Below are 20,457 nucleotides of genomic sequence, written 5' to 3' on the forward strand. Positions count from 1 at the left end.
ATAGATCTGGATAAATCCCGGGATCCATCAATGATCTAACAAGGCCCACGAAGACCGACATTCTCCACATACCCCGCGAAAACAGTCCGAGGCGTTCAAAAAAATCCTGGAGTCGGCCGATCGATAGAGAAAGCACTCGCTCTTGTCGCCGACTTCCCCAGCCTCGAGACGAGCCACGCCAAGTCCACCCAGTATAAGATCACACTCGCGAACATCGATCGACACTCGAGATCTTTGCTTCGATTGAATCTCACACCACGAAAGCACTTGTCTATACTTATACCTCCATCTGCGGCACCGATCTTCGCATCCTCCAAGGCGACGTTCTGAGTGTCCAACCTGGGCGCGTGTTGGGTCATCAGGGAGTCGGGTGTGGAGTCGCTACGGTCCGTAGTCATTGTGGGCGCCGGTCCGGTCGGGATAGCAGCACTGCTCACAGTTCACATGTATACGCCCTTGATGGTCGTGATGGTTGACCTGGATGACACCCGCCTGGCCACCGCCCGGTCCCTCGGTGCCAATGAGACAATCAATTCTGCGACACCCGATGCCAAGCAAAAACCGATGGCCCTGACAGATGGTCAGGGGTTTGACTCGGTCATTGAGGCGGTTGGTAATCCCGCGACATTTTCTTTGGGTCAGGAACTTGTGGCCGTGGGCGGTGCGATCGCGAATGTCGGGGTCCACGGGACCAAAGTGGATTTACACCTGGAGACACTTTGGGATCGAAACATCAGTCAGTGCATGAAAGAGCAACCATCTTGGGGCCACCACTGACTCGCCCGGTATCCACATGTCGCTCGTTAATTGTACTACGACACCCCGTCTGTTGCGGCTGGTGGCGCTGCGGATGTTGGACATCAGCTCACTGGTGACCCATCGTATGTTAGCGAACCAGACGTGCGCCCGTTATCTGTGCTAATCATTCCCCTTTCCAGACTATCCTTTCCACGCGGCTGTCACAGCATATACGACATCCCAGGCAGCATCGCAGCACCAGGCACTCAAAGTGGCCATTGATTTTGCTCCATAGCCAATCACGCTGACATGGATATCATCCGTCTTATCTCTCTACGTCTTTTGCTATCTTTATCTGCCGTGGGCCCGCATGTAGATAAACCTCCGAAGCTGCGGGATGGCCGTCGGCTGGCTTCGGGATGTCTCCCGTGACATGGCGCCCGATGCACGCGAGATGAGTCTGCAGGGCTTCCACTAGGGTTCTATTTACATTGATAGAGATCCATAGAGATCCATGGATATACGAGACTCCATACAAGCAAATTGTCAAAAAATCATCCCCACACCAATTCTAATGATCCACCGAATCCACATACTTCCCAGACATCTCTCACGTGTGGTTCCCGTCTTTTCTCCACCATTTTCCCTTTTTTTTTCTTTCTTTTTTTCTTCCTTCCTTACTCATCCCCAACTGTATTGTCTCCCCTTCTCTCTGGACTGTAGACAGCCCTACGCAAAATCGTCCCCGCATGCAACGCAGACACTGAATCCAATGGTTTCGATGGCTTCCGACTCCCGTCGCCCGTCGCGGGTATCGGTCACGCGAGCGGAACAAGGCGTCGACACCACCCAGGCGGATCGCACGCTGGAGGACCTGGGGTACACGCCCGAATTAAGCCGCAACCGCTCCGTCTGGCAAGTCACTTTTATGTGCTTCATCCTCTCGTCGGTCCCCTACGGTCTGTCGACTACGCTGTACTATCCTCTGGCCGCCGGTGGCCCCGTCGACATCGTTTGGGGCTGGGTACTGGTGTCCTTCTTGATCCTATGCGTCGCCATTTCCTTGGCCGAAATCACCTCAGTCTATCCCACTGCCGGTGGCGTCTACTATCAAACCTTTGTCCTGTCGCCACTCTGGTGTCGTCGCGTAGCCTCGTGGATCTGCGGCTGGGCTTATGTCGCGGGCAACATCACCATTACCCTGGCGGTCAACTTCGGAACTACACTCTTCTTCGTCTCCTGTCTCAACGTATTCGAAAAGGCCCCCAACGTCGGCATCACCGATGACTTTCAACCCTACCAAACCTACCTCATTTTCTTAGCCATCACCCTGCTCACTCATGCCATTTCCGCATTTGGTAACAAATGGCTGCCATGGTTGGAAGTAAGCACTCTTGAACCTTTTCCTGGCGGTAGAAAACTCACCTCGTCCGACCCATAGACCTTTGCTATTTTCTGGACCCTCGCCGGATTGATCGCGATCGTCGTGTGTCTGCTGGCAATCGCGAAGGCAGGTCGACACTCGGGCGCCTAGGTCTTCGGTCACTTTGAGCCTCAGGCTGGGTGGCCTGCCGGTTGGTCATTTTTCATCGGGTTGTTGCACGCCGCCTATGCGACCTCTGCTACTGGCATGATCGTCTCGTAAGTCCCCTGGTTGACATGCCGATTCAGCGAAAGTGGAGAAGCCCCGCTAATCCTCCAGTTTAGTCTCTGTGAAGAGGTCCGAGAGCCCGCAGTCATGGTCCCCAAGGCCATGGTCGGAACCGTCATCATCAACACCATCGCCGGTCTTGTGTTCTTGATCCCAGTCTGCTTTGTTTTGCCGGATTTGAAGGACCTGGTGGCCCTAGCTTCGGCTCAGCCGACGCCCCCGATCTTTAAATCGGCCATCGGCAACTCCGCCGGCGCATTCTGTCTACTGATCCCGTTGCTAGTCCTCGGCATCATCTGCGGAGTGGGTTGTGTGACGGCTACTTCCCGCTGTACCTGGGCCTTTGCCCGTGATGGCGGCATTCCTGGCTCGGGATGGTGGCGTGTCATCAACAAGCACCTGGATATCCCCTTCAATGCCATGATGCTTGGTATGGTCATCGAGATTGCCCTGGGCGCTATTTACTTCGGGTCCACCGCTGCCTACAATGCCTTCTCGGGTGTGGGCGTTATCTTCTTGACCATGAGTTACGCCTGTCCGATCGCCGTGTCACTGATCTTCCGCCGTCGCGAGGACATTGAGCATGGTAGCTTCAACTTTGGCTTCGTGGGTATGATGGCCAACATCTTTGCTCTGGGTAAGTCTCGAGCATATCCGCCTTTTTCCGACTTGAAGCACCCACTAACATGTTCCCCATAGCATGGAGTATGCTTGCCATTCCGTTGTTCAGTATGCCAACGCTCAAGGCCGTCACCAAGGAGAGCATGAACTACGCCTCTGTGGTCTTCGTTGGGTTTGTTATGATTGCGGCCGTCTGGTATGGAGTCTGGGGTTACCACAACTACCGCGGACCCCCCACCGAAGCCGTGGGACGAGATGAAGATTCTGCGCCGGACGCCACGACCGAAGTGCCCGACAAGATGAAGAGTCCATGAATCTGTCTGGGACTAGCAATTGGGTTTAGGCAGTCTCCGCTTGCTCGGGCAGCTTTCCGCCCCTACCCCATTTCCATACACTACGGCTTGGATGGATGCCCGCGGGGGTCTGTATGTATATAGCCATATCACACGCTTGAAGCGGTGTAGCAACATATTCTGTCCAAGGTGACAGTACCGCCTAATCAGATATGATCTTAAAAATCAATTTATTGGCTGGGGAGGCTTCAATCATTGCTGTGTGTGTCAACATGTTATCAACAAGTATATATTCACGGCCACTCCACTTGCACACTTTACGTTAATGCTTTCTTATTAGCTTATCTCTTTTTTACCCCAAATCCCGATTCATCTGACTGTGTACCTTTTTCCTTTTCACTATACCTAATTTTATTATTATTGTGATTATCTTTTGAATCATCTGTTGGATTACTGTTATTATTATTATTATTATCTAATATTTTCTCTACTATCTTTCTACTTTTTTCTATCGTTTTTTCTATCGCTTTTCGAAATTCTTATCTAATTCGTGGTCTTTCAACCCCAAAGAGGCAAGAATGAGGCTACGCGAAGCGTGGCCGCAGTTTTGTTGTATCAATATATCAATATCGAGCAATACTAATTCTTGGAGCCTCACGCGCCGCTTAATTTTCAGCCCAGTCAGGAGAATTTTCACAAGCTACTCCTGCGCCTACAAAGACTAATGGTGTCGCGATTGCATTGATACCTGTTTGGCTCCGCGGCTAGCTCATTCCCAATTTCGTATCGAGTATATAATGAGGTTCTGGATATGTGGATGGGTCATTTTAAGATAATAGGGCGGCGATTACATGCTGAAATGAGATATAGCGTGTCAATAACCCATCTTATGGCATGGACTTAATAGAATGTAGGACTCCCCATAGTATTGAGATGAGAGCTACGTAAAATAGACTACATAGACATCTATGGTTTGATACTTTGAATTTCGAACCGGGCTGTAAGGATGCAATTACCACTCTATTTGCTCTCAGAATTTCCGCCATTTTTGTAGCCACAAGGACTTTTAGATCTTCCATGGCGCAGGCGGCGCCGCAAACAGCCATCTTCCACCTCGAATTTTCAGTAGGCTCCCCATTTTATATGCTCTCTGGCACTTTAATCCTGTGCTATAATTGTAATTGGAAGGAGAACTATTCAAATCCCTTAACGAGGAACAATTGGAGGGCAAGTCTGGTGAACCATCACAGTTCCACAATGCTGACTCCAGAGATACAAAGCCGGGGCTCTCGTCGCGGGTATTCATCGGCCAGCAGCCGCGATAATTCCAGCTCCAAAAGCGTATATTAAAGTTGTTGCAGTTAAAAAGCTCGTAGTTGAACCTTGGGTCTGGCTGGCCGGTCCGCCTCCCCGCGAGTATTGGTCCGGCTGGAACCTTTCCTTCTGGATTCGAACATGCAGTTTAGAGTGAACGAGTCAAATGTTGCGGAATCTCTCATCCTAGTGAGTTCCGTGTTGTTTATGGAATGTGGATAGGGATGGTGTGGAAGCGAATTGGTGGAAGCACGTAGAGCACCTATTCTGCCTAATTATTGCCTACGCTCAACTCGTAATTGATTGATGTGGGGAGATCCCCAGCCAGTCTAGGCGGTGCAAAAACCCGTGAAGCTCCGCGTGTCTCGATTTGCCAAGGCGTTTCAGTCGGTGGAAGCAGGAAGCTCATGCATGGATAATGCCAAAAAAGACCAGGAAAGATCCGCCAATCAACTCACATCCTCAATTAACAGCGGGCGCGTAGTCTTAAAAGAGAAAATTGTCCACGGCATCGGCAATAAAGGGCTGCTCTGGGGCTCAATGAGCGTGCCGGGTTTGCCGGCCGACTTGCCCCTAGGCCCCAGGCTCGGCCCGGGGAACAAGCGAAGCGGACAAGTCCTACTCCGCGACCCATACCGTGTTTGGGTAGAATTTTGGACTATGTCTTTTCACTTATTTATTTCACTTGTGACTATGATTTTCGCAGCTAAGTGCCCACCGAGTATTCTGCAATGGCCTCTCTGTATATTATAGAACGGATGTGGCGGACTATGTTTTTGGGGACAAGCCACTGAAGCTCGCTTCGCCCGAGTGATTGTAGCACAAAGCACGCGACCCGCGCCCTCTCCTCTGGAACTCTTGGTGTTCATTTTCTATAGATAGACAAAATGGGTTAAAAAAAAGAGGAACAACAAATAGATACGAAGAGTGTGCCGACCAGGCACGAGTATTAAAAATAAATCAACCAGACTAACTTCTATGTATCTTCTCACAACTCAAACACCAGCCTTAGTGGCACTGCCGATCCATGATGCTCCGCTCTAGTCTTGGCCAAGCTAGATTCCCTTAATGGGTTTACCTGAAGCCCGAGAAGGTCGACACGGGTCCCTATTTACCTATTTAGGCCCTGCTAAGCCTGCATTCAGCCTAGTCAGTGGGGTCCAAATAGGAGAGAGAGGGATCTGTGTGCTGTGCACGCTTCACTCTACTTCTCAAAAGTCCTGGCCATAGTTTATTCGCCTTTCAGGCCTTAGCCCCAGCTTTGATATGCTTTGAGCGACCGGGGGCTGAATGACCCACAGCATGAACAAGGCAGGTATGGGTCTCTGAGCAGCTCACAATTTCGATCACCGACTTATAAAAGCCAGGCGGAGGCGGCTACGGTCACGGCGGCCGATTAAATGGACGACGAGGGTACGGCGCGCCACAAGACCAGTACAACCCATATGTTCAGCAACAGTGCGGTGGTCCCCAAGGATATGGAGAACCTCAGGGATACGGTGGACCTCCAGGATATGGCCCACCGCAACGGCGATACCCCTAGTAACAATATGGCTCGCCACAGCCGCAGTACCCTCCGCAACAATACGATCCATATGTTTCGCCGCCATCGTATGGGGAACAACAAGATGGCAACGTCCAAGATCCACTACCTCAGCTCCCCGATCACCAGTCAAGCGAACCCCAACCCGGCGGTGTTCCTCGTGAGTACCGAAACTAGTCAGACACTGGGGCCAAACCAACCAACCATGCACCCACTATTCTAGAGGCTGGCCATCAGAGATTCAGCGATGAAAACATGAGCCCGTTCGTCCGCGTCCGGATACCAGAGATGGAGCGACATTACGGAATCACCCATCACGAATGGCTTATCTTTCTCGACGAATTCAACGAAGCATGGATGGCCAATCCAGCTCTCCAAGCCGCCAACAAAGCAGGCAACGTTGCCGGCATGGCCCCCTCCATGATCGCACAGATAGTCGATGCGGGAGTCAACGTGGCTGCTGGTATCGGCTCGTCAGTTACCACCAAAGCGCGGACGAAGAAGTACCTGGAAAATGCGAACAAAGACCTCTTTAATCCAAAGGGATTGAAATGTTCAAGTCTGCAAGACGGAGAAGATGCTCGAGTACGTTGGCTTGAGTGGTCGAGATAATGTCTTCTCTCAGTATAAGCAGGCATTTGAGTACACGCAGATGAACGCTCCGATGGTTCAGGGAAGGAACAATCCTACGATGCAGCGCATGAGGTCGCTGGGAAACCGAGTTATGACAATATCATTCGACAATGTGGAGGCACCGACCAAGCCTGAAGGGTGGATGAAGAAGTGGGGTGCACATGAAGCTCAGAAGGCTGAAGAGAAGCAGAATCAGAAGGATTCTCGGCAGGAGCGGAGGGCAGGTAGATGAGCGGGTCGGGGAGGCTCCAGGAGGGAAGAGAGGCAAGCCAAGAACAAGGAGAAGGAGACCAAAAAGATCAGGTGGCTTGTCATTGTGCCAAAGGAACAAGCTGCTGGAAATGACGACGATTGGGATACGGACTCGGAGTCAGAGAAGAAGTGACGGAGAGAAGTGATCAACGGATTTCATAATTCTGTATTTCTTTATTCTTTCTATCATAGCCTAATGCATAGTGGAATAGAGCAGTGACAGCCATTCATTCCTGTGGCATAAATAAGACGAACTACTAGTATTTCGAACCGCGAGCGAACCCATCCTTTTATGACAGAAAGGGTTTATCTTTGATGATGGAAATTCAAAAATAACAATAACAATAAAAATACACCATGACAGCATTTTGGCCATTTCCCTATAGAAGAATGGGAAGGTGAGAAGAGTGACGTGCCCCAACCCTCCAGAACTCCGCACTTCTCCTCTCCAGAAACCCGCCTTCCTACTCTGGTGATGATTCTCGGGTGCGACTCACCGAAAAACCGATCGGGAATGCCTCGGGGACTCCATGGGGTCGGAAGAAGAGCGGGCATTTTCTGTCCGATACCCACTTTTCTCCAGACTCTCCCATTTTACCCGACTGTTTTGTTGAGCCTGCCGGTCAAAGGAAAACAAAAGGAGCGCGAGGAATCAAGAATATCGAAGTGAGAACTCTCTCGGACCCGATCGCGGGATTCTTCTGGTGTGCCGAGCCAAGACATGTCGGCATGGCGTGCAGGCGAAGTCGCCACTGGTCCTTGAAATCTACCCGACCCTGACGTGCCGGACACTCGGCTAACCGTCTGAATGGCGAACCGCAGCCGATCGCCTGCTGGAATCGGCTCTGGCTGGCTTTGCCCCCCTGACCCGGTGGGTTTCTCGGGGCCGTGCGAGTCGGCTTCGGCCGGTCCGTCTGCTGGCCATCGTCATCTCGCCTCTCCACATTGTCTCTCCACTCGTCTCCAGTTCTCGTTTTTCTGTCCCCGCTGGATTACAAAAGGGCCGTTTCTGTCCCCCCGGGGCGATGTTCTTGTCTCATTTACTTCCCCGTGGGCACTTCCCCCGTTGAACCCGCTGTTATAAAACCAAATTTCCTGCTTTGGTTATATTCTTCTCTTCTTCTTTTCTTTTTTGTCCCTCCTTTCAACTACGTATCCCTCTTTGAACCCCCCACACACACCATGGGTCTTGAATCTACTTCCCATCATGGGGAGTCCGTCGCCCCAGCTCAGAATTTGAATACCGGCGACTCTTCCCCGAATAGTGGTTTCCGGAAACCCATGCAGCCAGCCGGGGTCGACACCCCAATTCCACGTATCACTCTGCGATCCCTGGTCATGGCCCTCTTCGTCTCTATGGGTGGGCTGCTTTTCGGATACGACACGGGTCAAATCTCCGGCTTCCAGGAGATGCCTAACTACCTGCAGCGCTATGGTGAGGTCATTAAAGGCAAATGGGCCTTCTCCGATACACGCTCCGGCTTGATCGTTGGCCTGCTGTCTATTGGTACCTTGATCGGCGCCCTGGTCGGTGCCCCCGTCGCGGATATCCTGGGCCGCAAGTGGTCGATCACGGTCTGGTGCGTGATTCTCAACATCGGCTTGATTGTCCAAATTACCTCGCCTGCTGGTCACTGGTGGCAAATGGTCGTCGGCCGTTGGGTCACTGGCTTGGGTGTCGGCGGTTGTTCATTACTGGTTCCCATGTACCAGGGTGAGAGTGCCCCGCGTCACATTCGCGGTGCCATGATCAGTTGCTACCAACTGTTTGTCACTCTCGGCATCTTCTTGGCCTACTGCATCAACTTGGGCACGCATAATCTCGACGGCACCGCCCAGTGGCGCATCACTCTCGGTCTCACCTTTCTCTTTGCCGTGGTTCTCGGCGGAGGCATGGTCTTCTTTCCCGAAAGCCCCCGGTACGAATTCCGTCACGGCAAGGCCGAGAGTGCCCAGCGCACTTTGGCCAAACTGTACGGCGTCCCCGAGAACCATGTCCGCATTTTGGAGGAGATGGCGGAGATCCGTGAGCAATTCGAAGCCGAATCTGGTGACCAAAAGTGGCACGAGTTCATCACTGCTCCTCGCATGTTCTACCGCATCCTCTTGGGTATGGTCCTGCAATCCCTGCAGCAGCTCACCGGTTCCAATTACTTCTTCTACTATGTGAGTTCCACCACCCTCTGTCGCCTTTGGAAAAGGAAGCTAATACACTTCTTCGATAGGGAACTACCATTTTTGAAGGTGCCGGCCTGTCCGACAGTTTCATCACCCAGTGTATCCTTGGCGCGGTCAACTTCGGTACTACCTTCGGTGGCCTCTACGTGGTGGAGAACTTTGGACGTCGCAAGTCGCTCATTTTCGGTGCCGCTTGGATGTTCGTGTGCTTTATGATCTTCGCCTCGCTGGGCCACTTCATGCTGGACCATGAAGTGCCCCAGAACACCCCGGGTGCCGGTAAAGGCATGATCGTGGTGGCATGCCTGTTCATCGCGGCATATGCCATGACATGGGGTCCCATGGTGTGGGCTATCGTTGCAGAGCTCTTCCCGTCCAAATACCGTGCCAAGGGTATGGCTCTGGCCACCGCCTCGAACTGGGCGTGGAACTTCCTCATCAGTTTCTTCACTACATTTATCACCAGCGCCATCGACTTTGCCTATGGATACGTCTTTGCGGGCTGTCTCTTTGTGGCTGCGCTGGTTGTGTACTTCTTCGTGATTGAAGGCAAGGGCCGCACTCTGGAAGAGCTCGACTACATGTACGTCAACAAGGTTGCTCCCTGGAAGAGCAGCGACTACGAGCTCCCGCAGCGCCAGGAGTGGGCCGCCGACGAAAGCCCATCTGGGCGTAAGGAGGAAGAGATGTATCATGCTGAGAACGCATGAAAGATATCCCGTGGTTTTGGACCTTGATGCATTGAGTTGTTTCTAAACTTCCACATCTCCCGACTTGCCTTGACTATGATTGCATGACGCGATAACATCTTGGACCTGGAGTACCGAGGTGCGATTATTGCACGATTTCATTATTTTCGTTGTAAATTTAGACTTTCACTTTTGCATCCAATAGAACATACAGATTCTCTCACAGCTAGACAGGAGTTCGAAATTGAAACCAGCGCAAGAATATCATATAACTAGCGGACGTGTTTTAGTTCCCGTTAATTTCTTCACCGGAGTCGAAATCCGTGCCCAAGTAAACTAAAACATTCCGAGAAAGTACGCAAAATGCTCCATCTGAGTTAGGGCCAGGTATGTCCTGGGTATTGCACACACCTTCCATTGGCTTTCCAAGAAGAGCGTAAAACGGTGCAACTGCAAGTGAAGCAACGGAAAGCACGGAGCAAAACTAGCTCTGTTATATCAAAATCGGTATTAGTTTCTGGGTAAAAGAGCAAGATAGAATCCGTAAATAGCCCATCACAGCCAATCAGAAGAGTAAACTCCAAAAAACCACGAATATTCCTCGCGAGTCGATCCGGCGATGGCCGGTCTACATGTGTCTCAATCCATACAATGAAAGCAGCTGATCAGTTGGACAATCGGTAGCGAACTGGTTTGCCACCAGGGTCTGAGACGATCCAAGTGCCATCACCCAGGGCTTCAAAATCATAGCTATCGCGTGAATGTGCCTCGAGGCGACCGAGCAAAATACCAGTGCGAAGATCAATACTATGGTGATGGTGCCACTCCTGATTATCAGTCTCGCCCACAATAGAGACGATGACCCTGTCTGCGTCGAGGAATCCACCGCTCCAGTCCATGAATGATTCCCCGTACTCATACCCAAAATCATCCACGGAGAGGTGTGAGATCACCTCACCACTAGGAAAAACATGAAATGCAACATCCTCACGGCCGTGATCAACAGTCATGAAACTCTGCCCGTCGGGCGCCACGTCGATCAAGAAACGATCGATCCATTCGTAGGGGTGCAGGTTCATGTCATCGCCGGTGAGTGACGCTCGGTAAAATCTCACCCCATCTTGACCCTCGCCCACCTAGCAAGATATGCTTCCCGTCGGGATGTTTGTTGAGCTGGGCTGCATTCATGCAGCCCAACACTGCCCAGCTCAGCCTTGTCGATCACCTAGCCAGAATCGGCACGCAGCACTACCAACATATCAGGGCCACGATCGGCCATCGCATCCGGGCGATACACCCACACCAAATTTCCGTCGAGGGAGAATACACAGCTGGGGGAATGTCCGCTACTCCGGGCGGAGCGAGGCTCCAGGCTATAGCGCCAGATACCGCTACCGTCATGGTCAATGCACACAACGTTATGGCGAGTGGCGTAGGTTGCCCGGTCCAAATTTGGGGCCACTGCGTGATTCAATATCTCGTCCTCAGATTTGACCGGATAGATTGCGATGGGCTCCAGTGGCCCGTCCACGCTGCCGGAAACCTGGTACGCGTACACGCCCCCATCCAGATAGCGTGACGTCGTCAGCTTCATACCAAATAGCGAGCGAGATGCGGCGATTCCGACAAGGATGCTTTTGGGTAGCCGAAGGATTTCGTCGTCTCGATGTGGCTTTTCACTTGACCCCCAGCTCAATCGTTCGGTCAAAGGTCGACTTTCTGGCTGACTGTCACCGACAAGAGTCTGGTGGATGGGGTTTAGGTGGATGTCCCGGGTGTTTGGAGTATAAAACCTCGTGGCGTTCAATCTATCACGGTCCCAGGCTGCAGTTAAGAGCTGCTTCTAATGTTGGATGTTGGATGAGGTCCAATGCTGCTGTCAGGCAGCTTCGTTAATGTTAAAAAGAAACTTTCAATGTCAAAGAGAAAAAAATAATGACATGAAAAGTGGGCTTGACAGTGGGTATCTTGAACTGATCCGCAGGATAACTCTCCTGAACAGGGAAGCACTAAATCTTGGCCCTCGTATTTCCTGACGATCAAATCTCGATGCCCACCTCCTTTCGAGCCTCAATGATTTCTTCCACAGTGTCAGGATTTCCAATCTGATTGACCGCGTCAGAGCGAGTTACTTCCTTTCTTCTATAAGACGTAAAGCACCCAGTAGGACATTCAAGCAAAAGTGCGTGGCGTCTCTGGATCCGAAAACTATTCCCAGGTCTAATTGTGACTTTTCTTTTAAAACAATCAACTGATGGAGAAGAAAATACTCTTTGGGGAAGCTATTTTTCACGTCTCTCACTCAACAGGCTCTCGACTTTTCGCACACGTTCTTGATCTCCCAACTCAGGATATAAACCAAGCACAGTATCCAACTCTGATCTCGCATCTCTGATATTTTTCTCTGTCCATGGACAGTGTGCCTTGACAAACTTTTCATGAGTATCCTTGAAATGGAAGGCTGATTGGAAAAACAATCTCTTTCCAGAGTCGTTCTGCAACGTTGATACAGTAAGAGGGAGATGCTGTGAAATCTCTTTCCTCATGATCGCATTCTCAAAGTAAAGACGGTCGTCGGCGAATCTTTCGCCTTCTGCCACGCCATCATTATTCCAACTAGGGATATCGGCTATGAACCAAGGGTGATGGATAATAGTTGGCAGCGGTGCCACGAACATCCAATCCCAGTCGATGACCCTAAATTAAACCCCCTCCAAGTAGAGAGACAGCGTCGCTTGTGCCTACCCTGTCAAATAGAAATCGTCACTTTTCACGATATTATGCGCATTGAGATCTCCGTGGGTAAACCCGATGCTGCTGTATCTATCGAATTCAGCGGCATAATTTGGTATCATAGAGCGCATTATCAGATAGTCAATGGCATTCCTCCATCTGGCAGTGCCAATCAACGTACGACAAGACCTCGGTCCAGGCTTTTAGCCAGACGGAGTACAGAGGACTGTTTTCTGGAACAAAGGTGGAAGTAACTGGGGTGGTCCATAGTTGCAACACAAACTCCGCAAGGTCATTCAGAAGCCTTTGGTGTTGAAAAAAAAAAAAAAAAAAAAAAAAGATTTGATGATTCCATATTGCTAGCGGCTTGCCACTAACCCATTCTGAATAAAGCACATGGTGTTCAGGTTCGATGAAAAGGTTTGGGGCTTCGATCTCTGGTCGTTGCTGTTTGACGTGTTGAAATTGCCTAACGGCACGCAGTTCATTCTTCCAATTATTGGAATGGTGGCTGACCCGGGCGGCCCATGACACAGAATCTTCGAAGACCACTTTTAATACGCGATGCGAGCCACCGTGGCAAGGGCTTTCCTCGGCAAGTGAGCACGGTCTTCCCAAACGAAGGCGGCTAGCTTGAGCAAGCACATCAAGTGACATATTGGGGCTTGGGAAAGACGGGAGGATGTTTTGCATTCAATAGTATGAAGTGGCAGGAAGATAGGGAAATGAGGACCTCGTTGTGGGGATCATGGGGACTTGAGCCCTTTTTTCCATTCATCTTTCCCAGTCCTTGCAATTCTCAGTGTGCACATTGCTAAGCCATTACCGATGATTCAATTATACGGTGCCTCGAACCAGGGTGAGTAATTAGGAGAGGTGTTTAACCCATGAATTGTCAAACTTTGATTCTTAATCATGATCACTGGTTACGTGGCAGGTTTGATGCTTAGGTATAGAACAATATCCATGACCGGGGAACATATAGATCTAGCTCCATCTACAGGCAATAAAACAAAGGCAATCAATCTTGAAGCATTTGTCTCGACGTCAAATCAAGGTCTCCCGCTGCAGGAAGAAGATGCCTCGTTGTATAACACTATTCAAGGAATAAGCTCTGCAATTTGCCCCAACATATTTTGATAAATGCTAAGCAGGTACTTTCGATGACGGTAACTGGCACTCAAGTGTTGTGAAAAATGTTCCCGTCTCGTGCTGGTGTTCCAGGTCTTCTCAGGCTGTCCAAGGTGAATCTCACTGCGCCGTCTCGGTCCCCATACTTCGTCTAAATGGCCTTCTCTTAGCTTTTGGTGAGTTCCATGCATACTTCGAATGGTGTAGCACTCATATCTGTCCTGTCCGTATTTCATCGACTGCCGAACGGCCATGGGGATTGCATCACACAAACTTCGAACCAAATCTGAGAAGGAAACCCCCAAGTAAATGGCACAAGTGGTAATCAATCCCAGCCAGAATGCGTTATGTGAGCGGATGCGACTGTTGGATAATCTGGCGTAGACTAATTGGGCCTGGGGCAACGTCGGATTGTTTCTCGTCCAGTGTTGTCTTGGTGCAGATGAGAACAACCCTTGAGGCTCAACACTTTGAGCGTATCTCTTAGCTCTCTGCAACATTTCGTGTGATAATAGTGCCACGGCCGAGTCATAAGCGGTTGGGTCAATCCTCATCGCCGCCGTCGCAAGTCTATGGACTGCAGCGACTGTGGCGGAATTACAGCAGCAGAGCTCGAGGACACACCATGGTCGCTGCAGAACCGTAAGGAGAGATTCCAAAGGGTTATTTTGTCCAATGACACAATGTGTGGAAAAATTCGCTGCATTCACTAGGAACCATGGGAGATGGTCGCTAATCGGCACTGCTCCTTGAGAATCGATGTTCTGGGGTGTGTGACAGGGTAGCGAGGCGAGGCTTGCCAAAGAATCTTTGCCCAGTGTGACTAGCACCGGCAGAAGTTTTGTAACAGTAAGTGCAGTTTCCTGAAGATCTGTGCGGACTCCAGGGTTGAGGGTGACACTCCAATTGGGAGGAAATGCGACGATGGAATATATTGCGAACGAATCCCCAAGTCTCACCCCACCTCCATGGTCGTATGTGGCACAAACTTGAGCTGGACTTTGGGGGATCGTGAGAGCAGGACAACCGATCGAATCCTCCATAGGAAGGGACTCAACATGCGTGGGGCGTTGACCAAGTCAGCTTCTCTGATCTGCGAGACTTGCCAGTCTTGGCGGATTTGGTGTCGCTGTCACGTGTATCCCATTGAATGCCTGGGGCATCGAGTGTAATTATTCATTTGGGTTTTTGATTGGCCGTAAGCCACCGAACTTATTGTACATCATGTCTGTATACTAATTTAACCTATTCAGTCCTTCTTTGATAAATTTCGAGGGAAAAACACCATGCCCTTTGCTGTATATTTATAGCCAAGCAACCCGAGAGTGCAAGGTCAACTCGATTCAGCTGTCTCTACACTTATCCTGGCACCCACCTCGACCCCTTGCTGGATAACTGCTGGGTTGAATGAGAAGAAAGAGTCTCACTTGACACTCATCTCTCCTCGCTCACCCCTCTGTGGCTTCAGCGGGCATTTTGATCCCCAGTGCCCTTTGTATCTCTTTGACGATTCTTTTGGCCAGTCCCTCGTGATGATGTGGGAAATCGAACAACTCGAGAAATTGTGCGCATTTTTCATGTATCGTGCCGTCTCGTATATCGCCAGAACTTTTCGTTTTGTCCTCATTTGTCTGGGTTGTGCTGAGGTCACGCAAAAGCTCTTGCATTTTGTGGAATACCGGATAGGAAGGAAGCAAACCCAATTCGATCCAGTCGAGGTTCGTCAGCCGACAACTTTCGTCAACCTCCAGTGTTGCACGGATGATACCCTCAGTCCGGTATTTGTTGTCTTGAACCGTGGCCTTGGGAACCTCGCCATGGGCGGCTGTTTGTAGGATGCGGGCGATTCGGGTGGCACCAATTTCCGCCAGCGACCCATATATGAGAGTTCCAAGAAATGCCAGTTGCATATAGCCGCGCATATTCACCATGCACGCCACCGAGGCAATTCCTGACAAGGTTCCTGACATGATCCAGAGCCAATGAAGGCAGTCCTTGACCCACGTCCGATCGTACTCCCACGTTGATCGTGCCCATTCCTCAAGCTTGTTCTGTCGACCTTTGAAGATGACGGTGCCGCCTTCTGCCCGTTGCCAGACCGCATACCTCAGTGTGGAATCGGGCTTCACGCGGGCCGGTTTATGAATCTTGACCATGCTGGTGCGCGATATCAGCAGGGAAGCCAGCCAATGGCTGCTGTATAGAAAGAACAAGGTGAACGCCCAGATATCCGCCACTAGAATCCCAAAGACAGTACCGGCGAACAGCATGGCCCCGTTGACAAGGCCGCTTAGATCCAAGGCCCATTTCAGGATCCGCCACCTGACGATCCCCAGCCTGTCCCGGACATGTCGTTTCGCCTCTGATAACGGCTGGAAGATTGTGTCCACAACGACCACCGCAAAGTCATTGCCCGGGTGGCTTGACGTTTCGAAAGACACAATGTCGCTGAACCAGACATTACTGAGGTTCAAGGGCAGCTGTTGAAAAACATTCTCAGAGACATCTGATTGAACAGGAAGCATTGTGGTATCTTTCGCGCATAGCTTGATTGACGGGTGAATCCACCGCATGGTTGCCGTGAGACGTTCGACCAGCATCTGCATCGGAGGCAGGGTGCCCCCGATCATAATCATGTGCGGCCAGGTGAAGAGACCATGATCATACTGGGTGTAGAGTCGTGCGGCACTATGATCGACTCGAGGGTTGTAAAGGACGGCTGCAACGCCAAGCGGGTCGAAGGTGACCCCATCTTGCGCCTTCAGCTTTGCTTGGGGTCCAGGCGACCAGGAGGGTAGCTGTGGTTTGGCTCGAACCAGATCTGCGAGGATAAGGAGGCATGCACTGGATAGCTGGGACGGAAGGGAAAGCATCTCCGGGTTGGAGAATCTCGGTACCAGAGATCCAAAAGCCCTCGATATTTCAAACTCTTCGCCGATCGGCATTGTCGGTGGAGCATCGCCAAGTCTTCTCCATAGGGCATAGCGCTCAGGCGTACGACTCCAGACAACGCCTCACTATTGAAACTCGGCCTGACACGTCCGATGGTGCCAGATCCACGATCGCATTCAGTACGCGACGCGATGGCTGCAAGAAGATACCCCAAGCGCGTTCCTGGGATATTTCGATCTACCACAAAACCATGCCCAAACTACTATATTTCCCTCACAAGAACTGTACGATTTCTATCATCCAGACACAGTTTCGTTATCTGCTAGGTGCTGGACGGAAAGCTAGACGCTTAGCATGTAGTCCTGTTTACGGCTATCTTAGTATGTGGATATCCGGTAACAAGAGCGGTATTTTGAGCCGGCCACGCATTTCAGATGATATCTGTCCTGTATTTGTTCCTTCGATTTGAGACACAGAGAATAGAGATTTATGCTAGATTGTATGGGATGCAGAAACTTGCTCCAAATGGGATGTGTTGTTCATTTTTGCCGGTCGTTTCAGGTCTTGACCCAGGCGCTGTTTAAAAAAGAAAGGTTTCGCTAATGCACATGCCTCATTGCAATGCTGCAACTAGCTCATCAACACTCTTCATCTCGCGGTCATTGTTTTCGCCAACATCCAGCGCGACGAGGAAGCGACTGACGCAGTTGTATCCAGCAATGCCGGTGGTAAGCTCGACAATCTCACGATCATTGAATCCGACGGCCTGCAGCTGGGAAAACACCTCATCTTGGACTTTAATCGAGCGCGTCATCTGATCCGTGTAGCGCAAGACAGCGCGTTGTCGCGGCGTCAGCGGGCTACTCTCTAGTAGGGAGAGCTCCTCCTCCGTAGTGCAAGGCAGCTCGCGAGCAGCGTTCAGCTCAGCCGGCTGAATGCCGCCTTTAAGGGCCAGAGGAGCATGGGCATTCCATTCATACACGGCGCGGTTCAGCACAGCAACGCGGCAAACCGCTAGCTCGAGGAGGCCCGAGTCGACAACGGTGCGCGAGCGAATCGCACCCAAGAAGCTATTCCAGCCATCAGCCACGGGTGGGCTATGTAATAGAGACAGATCTAGCGGGATCAACGGGCGAGGATTTCGTCGAGCTGCAATGCGAGCATAGATGTCTGCCGTGTCGGCGGGGGCATCATCCGGCAAGGTGGAAGGGGCGTAGGGCAGCCGCATTGTGCGTTTGGGATATTGAGAAGGACGGTATTTCAGAGTGTTGAGGCCAGACACAGTGACTCGGCGCTGGAGGACATACATCAGCAGATTACTTTTGATGTTATGAAGGCGGGAATCGTCACTGCCGAGGCCGCTGCGTCAGGCGGCTAAGTACTTAGCCGGTGTGAAGGTAAATCGGTAAGCGGGCGACCGCGTAACCGACCAGCGCATCACAGTATAATGGACCTCTTCTTGGTTATAGTTACAAGCTTCTGGTGATAAAGTAATAGGGGATCCATTACCTCAAATCCCGGGCATGGTTCGCACTGCATTTTGTTCCAGCAACCAAGGCCATCCTGTCTACAACTCAAATCCAGTCGCATATGCAATGACAGCCCATAGGCCCGACCGGACATTTGAAGGTGGCACATTTATGACTGAATGGTACTGGCCTAGGGGCATCTTGTGAGATTCGAGCAAACCTGCTATGCTCGGCCGGAGATATCCATAAGGGGTCGACGATACATCCCTGGTCACTGTCACTTTACTCCGATCTGGTTAAAATAGCTGATTCCCTTGATCTTTCCGAGTTGAACATCCACTGTTGTATTTTGATTGATTTGTGGCAGCAGATTTTCGGGTCCAGTTTATATTCTCTAGATCCTATATAAGGAAAAGACAGGGATGGCCGCAAAGCGTAGACGTCGGTCTTGTACATTCTTTCAGACCCACCAATTTTTAAGGCAAACCAAAATTGGATTTCCGGTAAGCGGATGGATAGATAATATTCGGGGGCCAATTTGGATCAAGCCTCGCGCTAATCAGCACTAGTCGCAGTCGTAGCTGGAATTACCATGCCTGAAGGCATAGGAGGCCTTGCTTTCCCACCTTTTTTCTCCCTATGTTCTAAGATTCTCTATTTTCTGTTTTCTATTTTCTACTTTCTATTTTCTAGTCTACGGATCTGCCCCCTACTGTCAGAACATGATGTGGTCGGACCTCTAGCCCCAAACCATCTGAGTAAGAGCGGAGCCGGGGCATGAGGCTGGAAGGATAGAACTCGGCGATTGGGTGCCTGATGTGGGTATATCTCCAATAATCATCAAGCTTATCCACATGTGTCTTTTTCTTTTTGGCTTAAAAATATAAAGAGATGGCTCCCCTCTGGATGAGTAGCCCCGTGGATCCAACGTGCGGATGGCGGACGCGGGGATTACTAACCTCACTCTGCTCAGTTGCCATCGCAGGATGCCGGGCAGGAAGTCGACTTTCTTCCTTGTGCTAGCTACCAGCTTAACCTTTTTCTTGGTGGTCTCTTGGACGCTCTCGGGCCCACGCAGCGACGCCACTTTTCAAAAGCACGCCGATTCCAGCACCGCTCACCAAAACGACACAATTTCCTCCGCGCATCTCAAGCCACATTCTAACCCGACTCCCAGCCCTGTCAAGACACCCTACGCGATCGGCACCTTTGTCGGCACAGATACATATGGGACGGAAGATGCCGGCGACGATGAGGACCGATATTATGTAGGGGCCCGGACGCTGGTTTATCAGTTGCTCCATGCCCCCAGCACGAAGCTCACTAGCCCGGTGTCTATTGTGATTCTCGTCACCAAGGGAGTGCGAGAAAGCAAACGCAAGCGCCTCCGGGATGACGGGGCGACGGTGATTGAGGTCGAGGATGTGCCACACAACATAACGGTTGGCCAACCGCGCTGGGCTGAAACGTTCGCCAAAGTCCGCTTATTTGATCCCAAAATCATGCCCTACCGCAAAGTTCTCCTGATGGACACAGACATGGTCATCACACGTCCAATCGATGCCATCTTCGAAGATCCGAGCTCGGAACCTATGAACTCTCGAAAGAATCAGACTAACCGGGCTGATTTGCCGCTGGCTACACTCCCTGAAAAGTTTGCGATAGCCGCAGCTCCCGAATCTCTTGATCGCGACCATCCCTATCCCTTTGTGGACCACGATCACACCAAGGGCTACTTCAATAGTGGACTTGTTCTGTACACACCATCCACCGAGCTTTTCCAGCACTATCTGGAGATCATCGCCCGACCGGACCTGTTCTATAATGGATTCCCTGATCAAGATTTGCTCAACTATGCCCATCGCTGGCAGGGGCCGATGCCCTGGAGGAGGCTGCACTTTTCATGGTATCTCAATTGGCCTAACCAAGATGACATCGATGGTGGCATGGCTATCATCCACTCCAAATTTTGGGAGCCAGATCTGCCCTTTGGGCCGGGAGAGAGGCTTGCTCTTTCGCGAAGATGGGAGATGCAAGGATACTGGATGGGCAAGGGGGGATCTCGGCTGTTTAATGATCTTGTAAAGCTTGTTCTTCTTCTTGTATATACCCCGTCACTTTTGATGTTTCTTATGGTAATTCCACAAGTTCCATATGCTTATTCTGTATGAAAATACTTTGGATACGCTAGGTTTGTCTACAGAGCGCCGCGGTTGCTTTGCTTTCTATGAGTGCATCCTGTGGATTTTTGTGCGCTCATGACCTGCTTACCATTCCAGAGCATTATTTTTACGGCCTGTGAAGGGCTATCAGTATGCAA

General features: G+C 50.9%; 8 protein-coding genes across 8 annotated transcripts; 5 read left to right on the forward strand and 3 right to left on the reverse strand.

Moving 5' to 3' along the window:
• Positions 1-444: 444 nt before the first annotated feature.
• NUU61_005813 (uncharacterized protein) lies at positions 445-1,033 on the forward strand (the record flags this gene model as incomplete). Its single annotated transcript, XM_056656395.1, has 2 exons — positions 445-736; positions 939-1,033. 2 exons carry the CDS (start codon positions 445-447, stop codon positions 1,031-1,033), a joined length of 387 nt encoding a protein of 128 aa, XP_056512008.1.
• Positions 1,034-1,510: 477 nt separating this feature from the next.
• On the forward strand, positions 1,511-3,324 carry NUU61_005814 (uncharacterized protein; the record flags this gene model as incomplete). The annotated part of the gene is made up of 5 exons (XM_056656396.1): positions 1,511-2,122; positions 2,180-2,224; positions 2,273-2,379; positions 2,446-3,026; positions 3,089-3,324. The coding sequence occupies 5 exons, from the start codon at positions 1,511-1,513 to the stop codon at positions 3,322-3,324; spliced, it is 1,581 nt and encodes a 526-aa protein (XP_056512009.1).
• A 2,738-nt stretch (positions 3,325-6,062) lies between these two features.
• Positions 6,063-7,025, forward strand: NUU61_005815 (uncharacterized protein; the record flags this gene model as incomplete). The annotated part of the gene is made up of 3 exons (XM_056656397.1): positions 6,063-6,336; positions 6,384-6,745; positions 6,786-7,025. The coding sequence occupies 3 exons, from the start codon at positions 6,063-6,065 to the stop codon at positions 7,023-7,025; spliced, it is 876 nt and encodes a 291-aa protein (XP_056512010.1).
• Positions 7,026-8,227: 1,202 nt separating this feature from the next.
• Positions 8,228-9,933, forward strand: NUU61_005816 (sugar porter family MFS transporter; the record flags this gene model as incomplete). The annotated part of the gene is made up of 2 exons (XM_056656398.1): positions 8,228-9,211; positions 9,271-9,933. 2 exons carry the CDS (start codon positions 8,228-8,230, stop codon positions 9,931-9,933), a joined length of 1,647 nt encoding a protein of 548 aa, XP_056512011.1.
• A 644-nt stretch (positions 9,934-10,577) lies between these two features.
• On the reverse strand, positions 10,578-11,506 carry NUU61_005817 (uncharacterized protein; the record flags this gene model as incomplete). The annotated part of the gene is made up of 2 exons (XM_056656399.1): positions 10,578-11,048; positions 11,162-11,506. The coding sequence occupies 2 exons, from the start codon at positions 11,504-11,506 to the stop codon at positions 10,578-10,580; spliced, it is 816 nt and encodes a 271-aa protein (XP_056512012.1).
• Positions 11,507-15,224: 3,718 nt separating this feature from the next.
• On the reverse strand, positions 15,225-16,721 carry NUU61_005818 (uncharacterized protein; the record flags this gene model as incomplete). Its single annotated transcript, XM_056656400.1, has 1 exon — positions 15,225-16,721. The coding sequence occupies one exon, from the start codon at positions 16,719-16,721 to the stop codon at positions 15,225-15,227; it is 1,497 nt and encodes a 498-aa protein (XP_056512013.1).
• Positions 16,722-17,281: 560 nt separating this feature from the next.
• On the reverse strand, positions 17,282-17,977 carry NUU61_005819 (carboxymuconolactone decarboxylase family protein; the record flags this gene model as incomplete). The annotated part of the gene is made up of 1 exon (XM_056656401.1): positions 17,282-17,977. The coding sequence occupies one exon, from the start codon at positions 17,975-17,977 to the stop codon at positions 17,282-17,284; it is 696 nt and encodes a 231-aa protein (XP_056512014.1).
• Positions 17,978-19,123: 1,146 nt separating this feature from the next.
• On the forward strand, positions 19,124-20,308 carry NUU61_005820 (uncharacterized protein; the record flags this gene model as incomplete). Its single annotated transcript, XM_056656402.1, has 1 exon — positions 19,124-20,308. The coding sequence occupies one exon, from the start codon at positions 19,124-19,126 to the stop codon at positions 20,306-20,308; it is 1,185 nt and encodes a 394-aa protein (XP_056512015.1).
• Positions 20,309-20,457: the final 149 nt, after the last annotated feature.

This window comes from Penicillium alfredii (genome assembly GCF_028826965.1).
Source record: "Penicillium alfredii strain IBT 34128 chromosome Unknown utg000007l_segment0_segment0, whole genome shotgun sequence".
In the NCBI taxonomy this organism is placed as follows: domain Eukaryota; kingdom Fungi; phylum Ascomycota; class Eurotiomycetes; order Eurotiales; family Aspergillaceae; genus Penicillium; species Penicillium alfredii.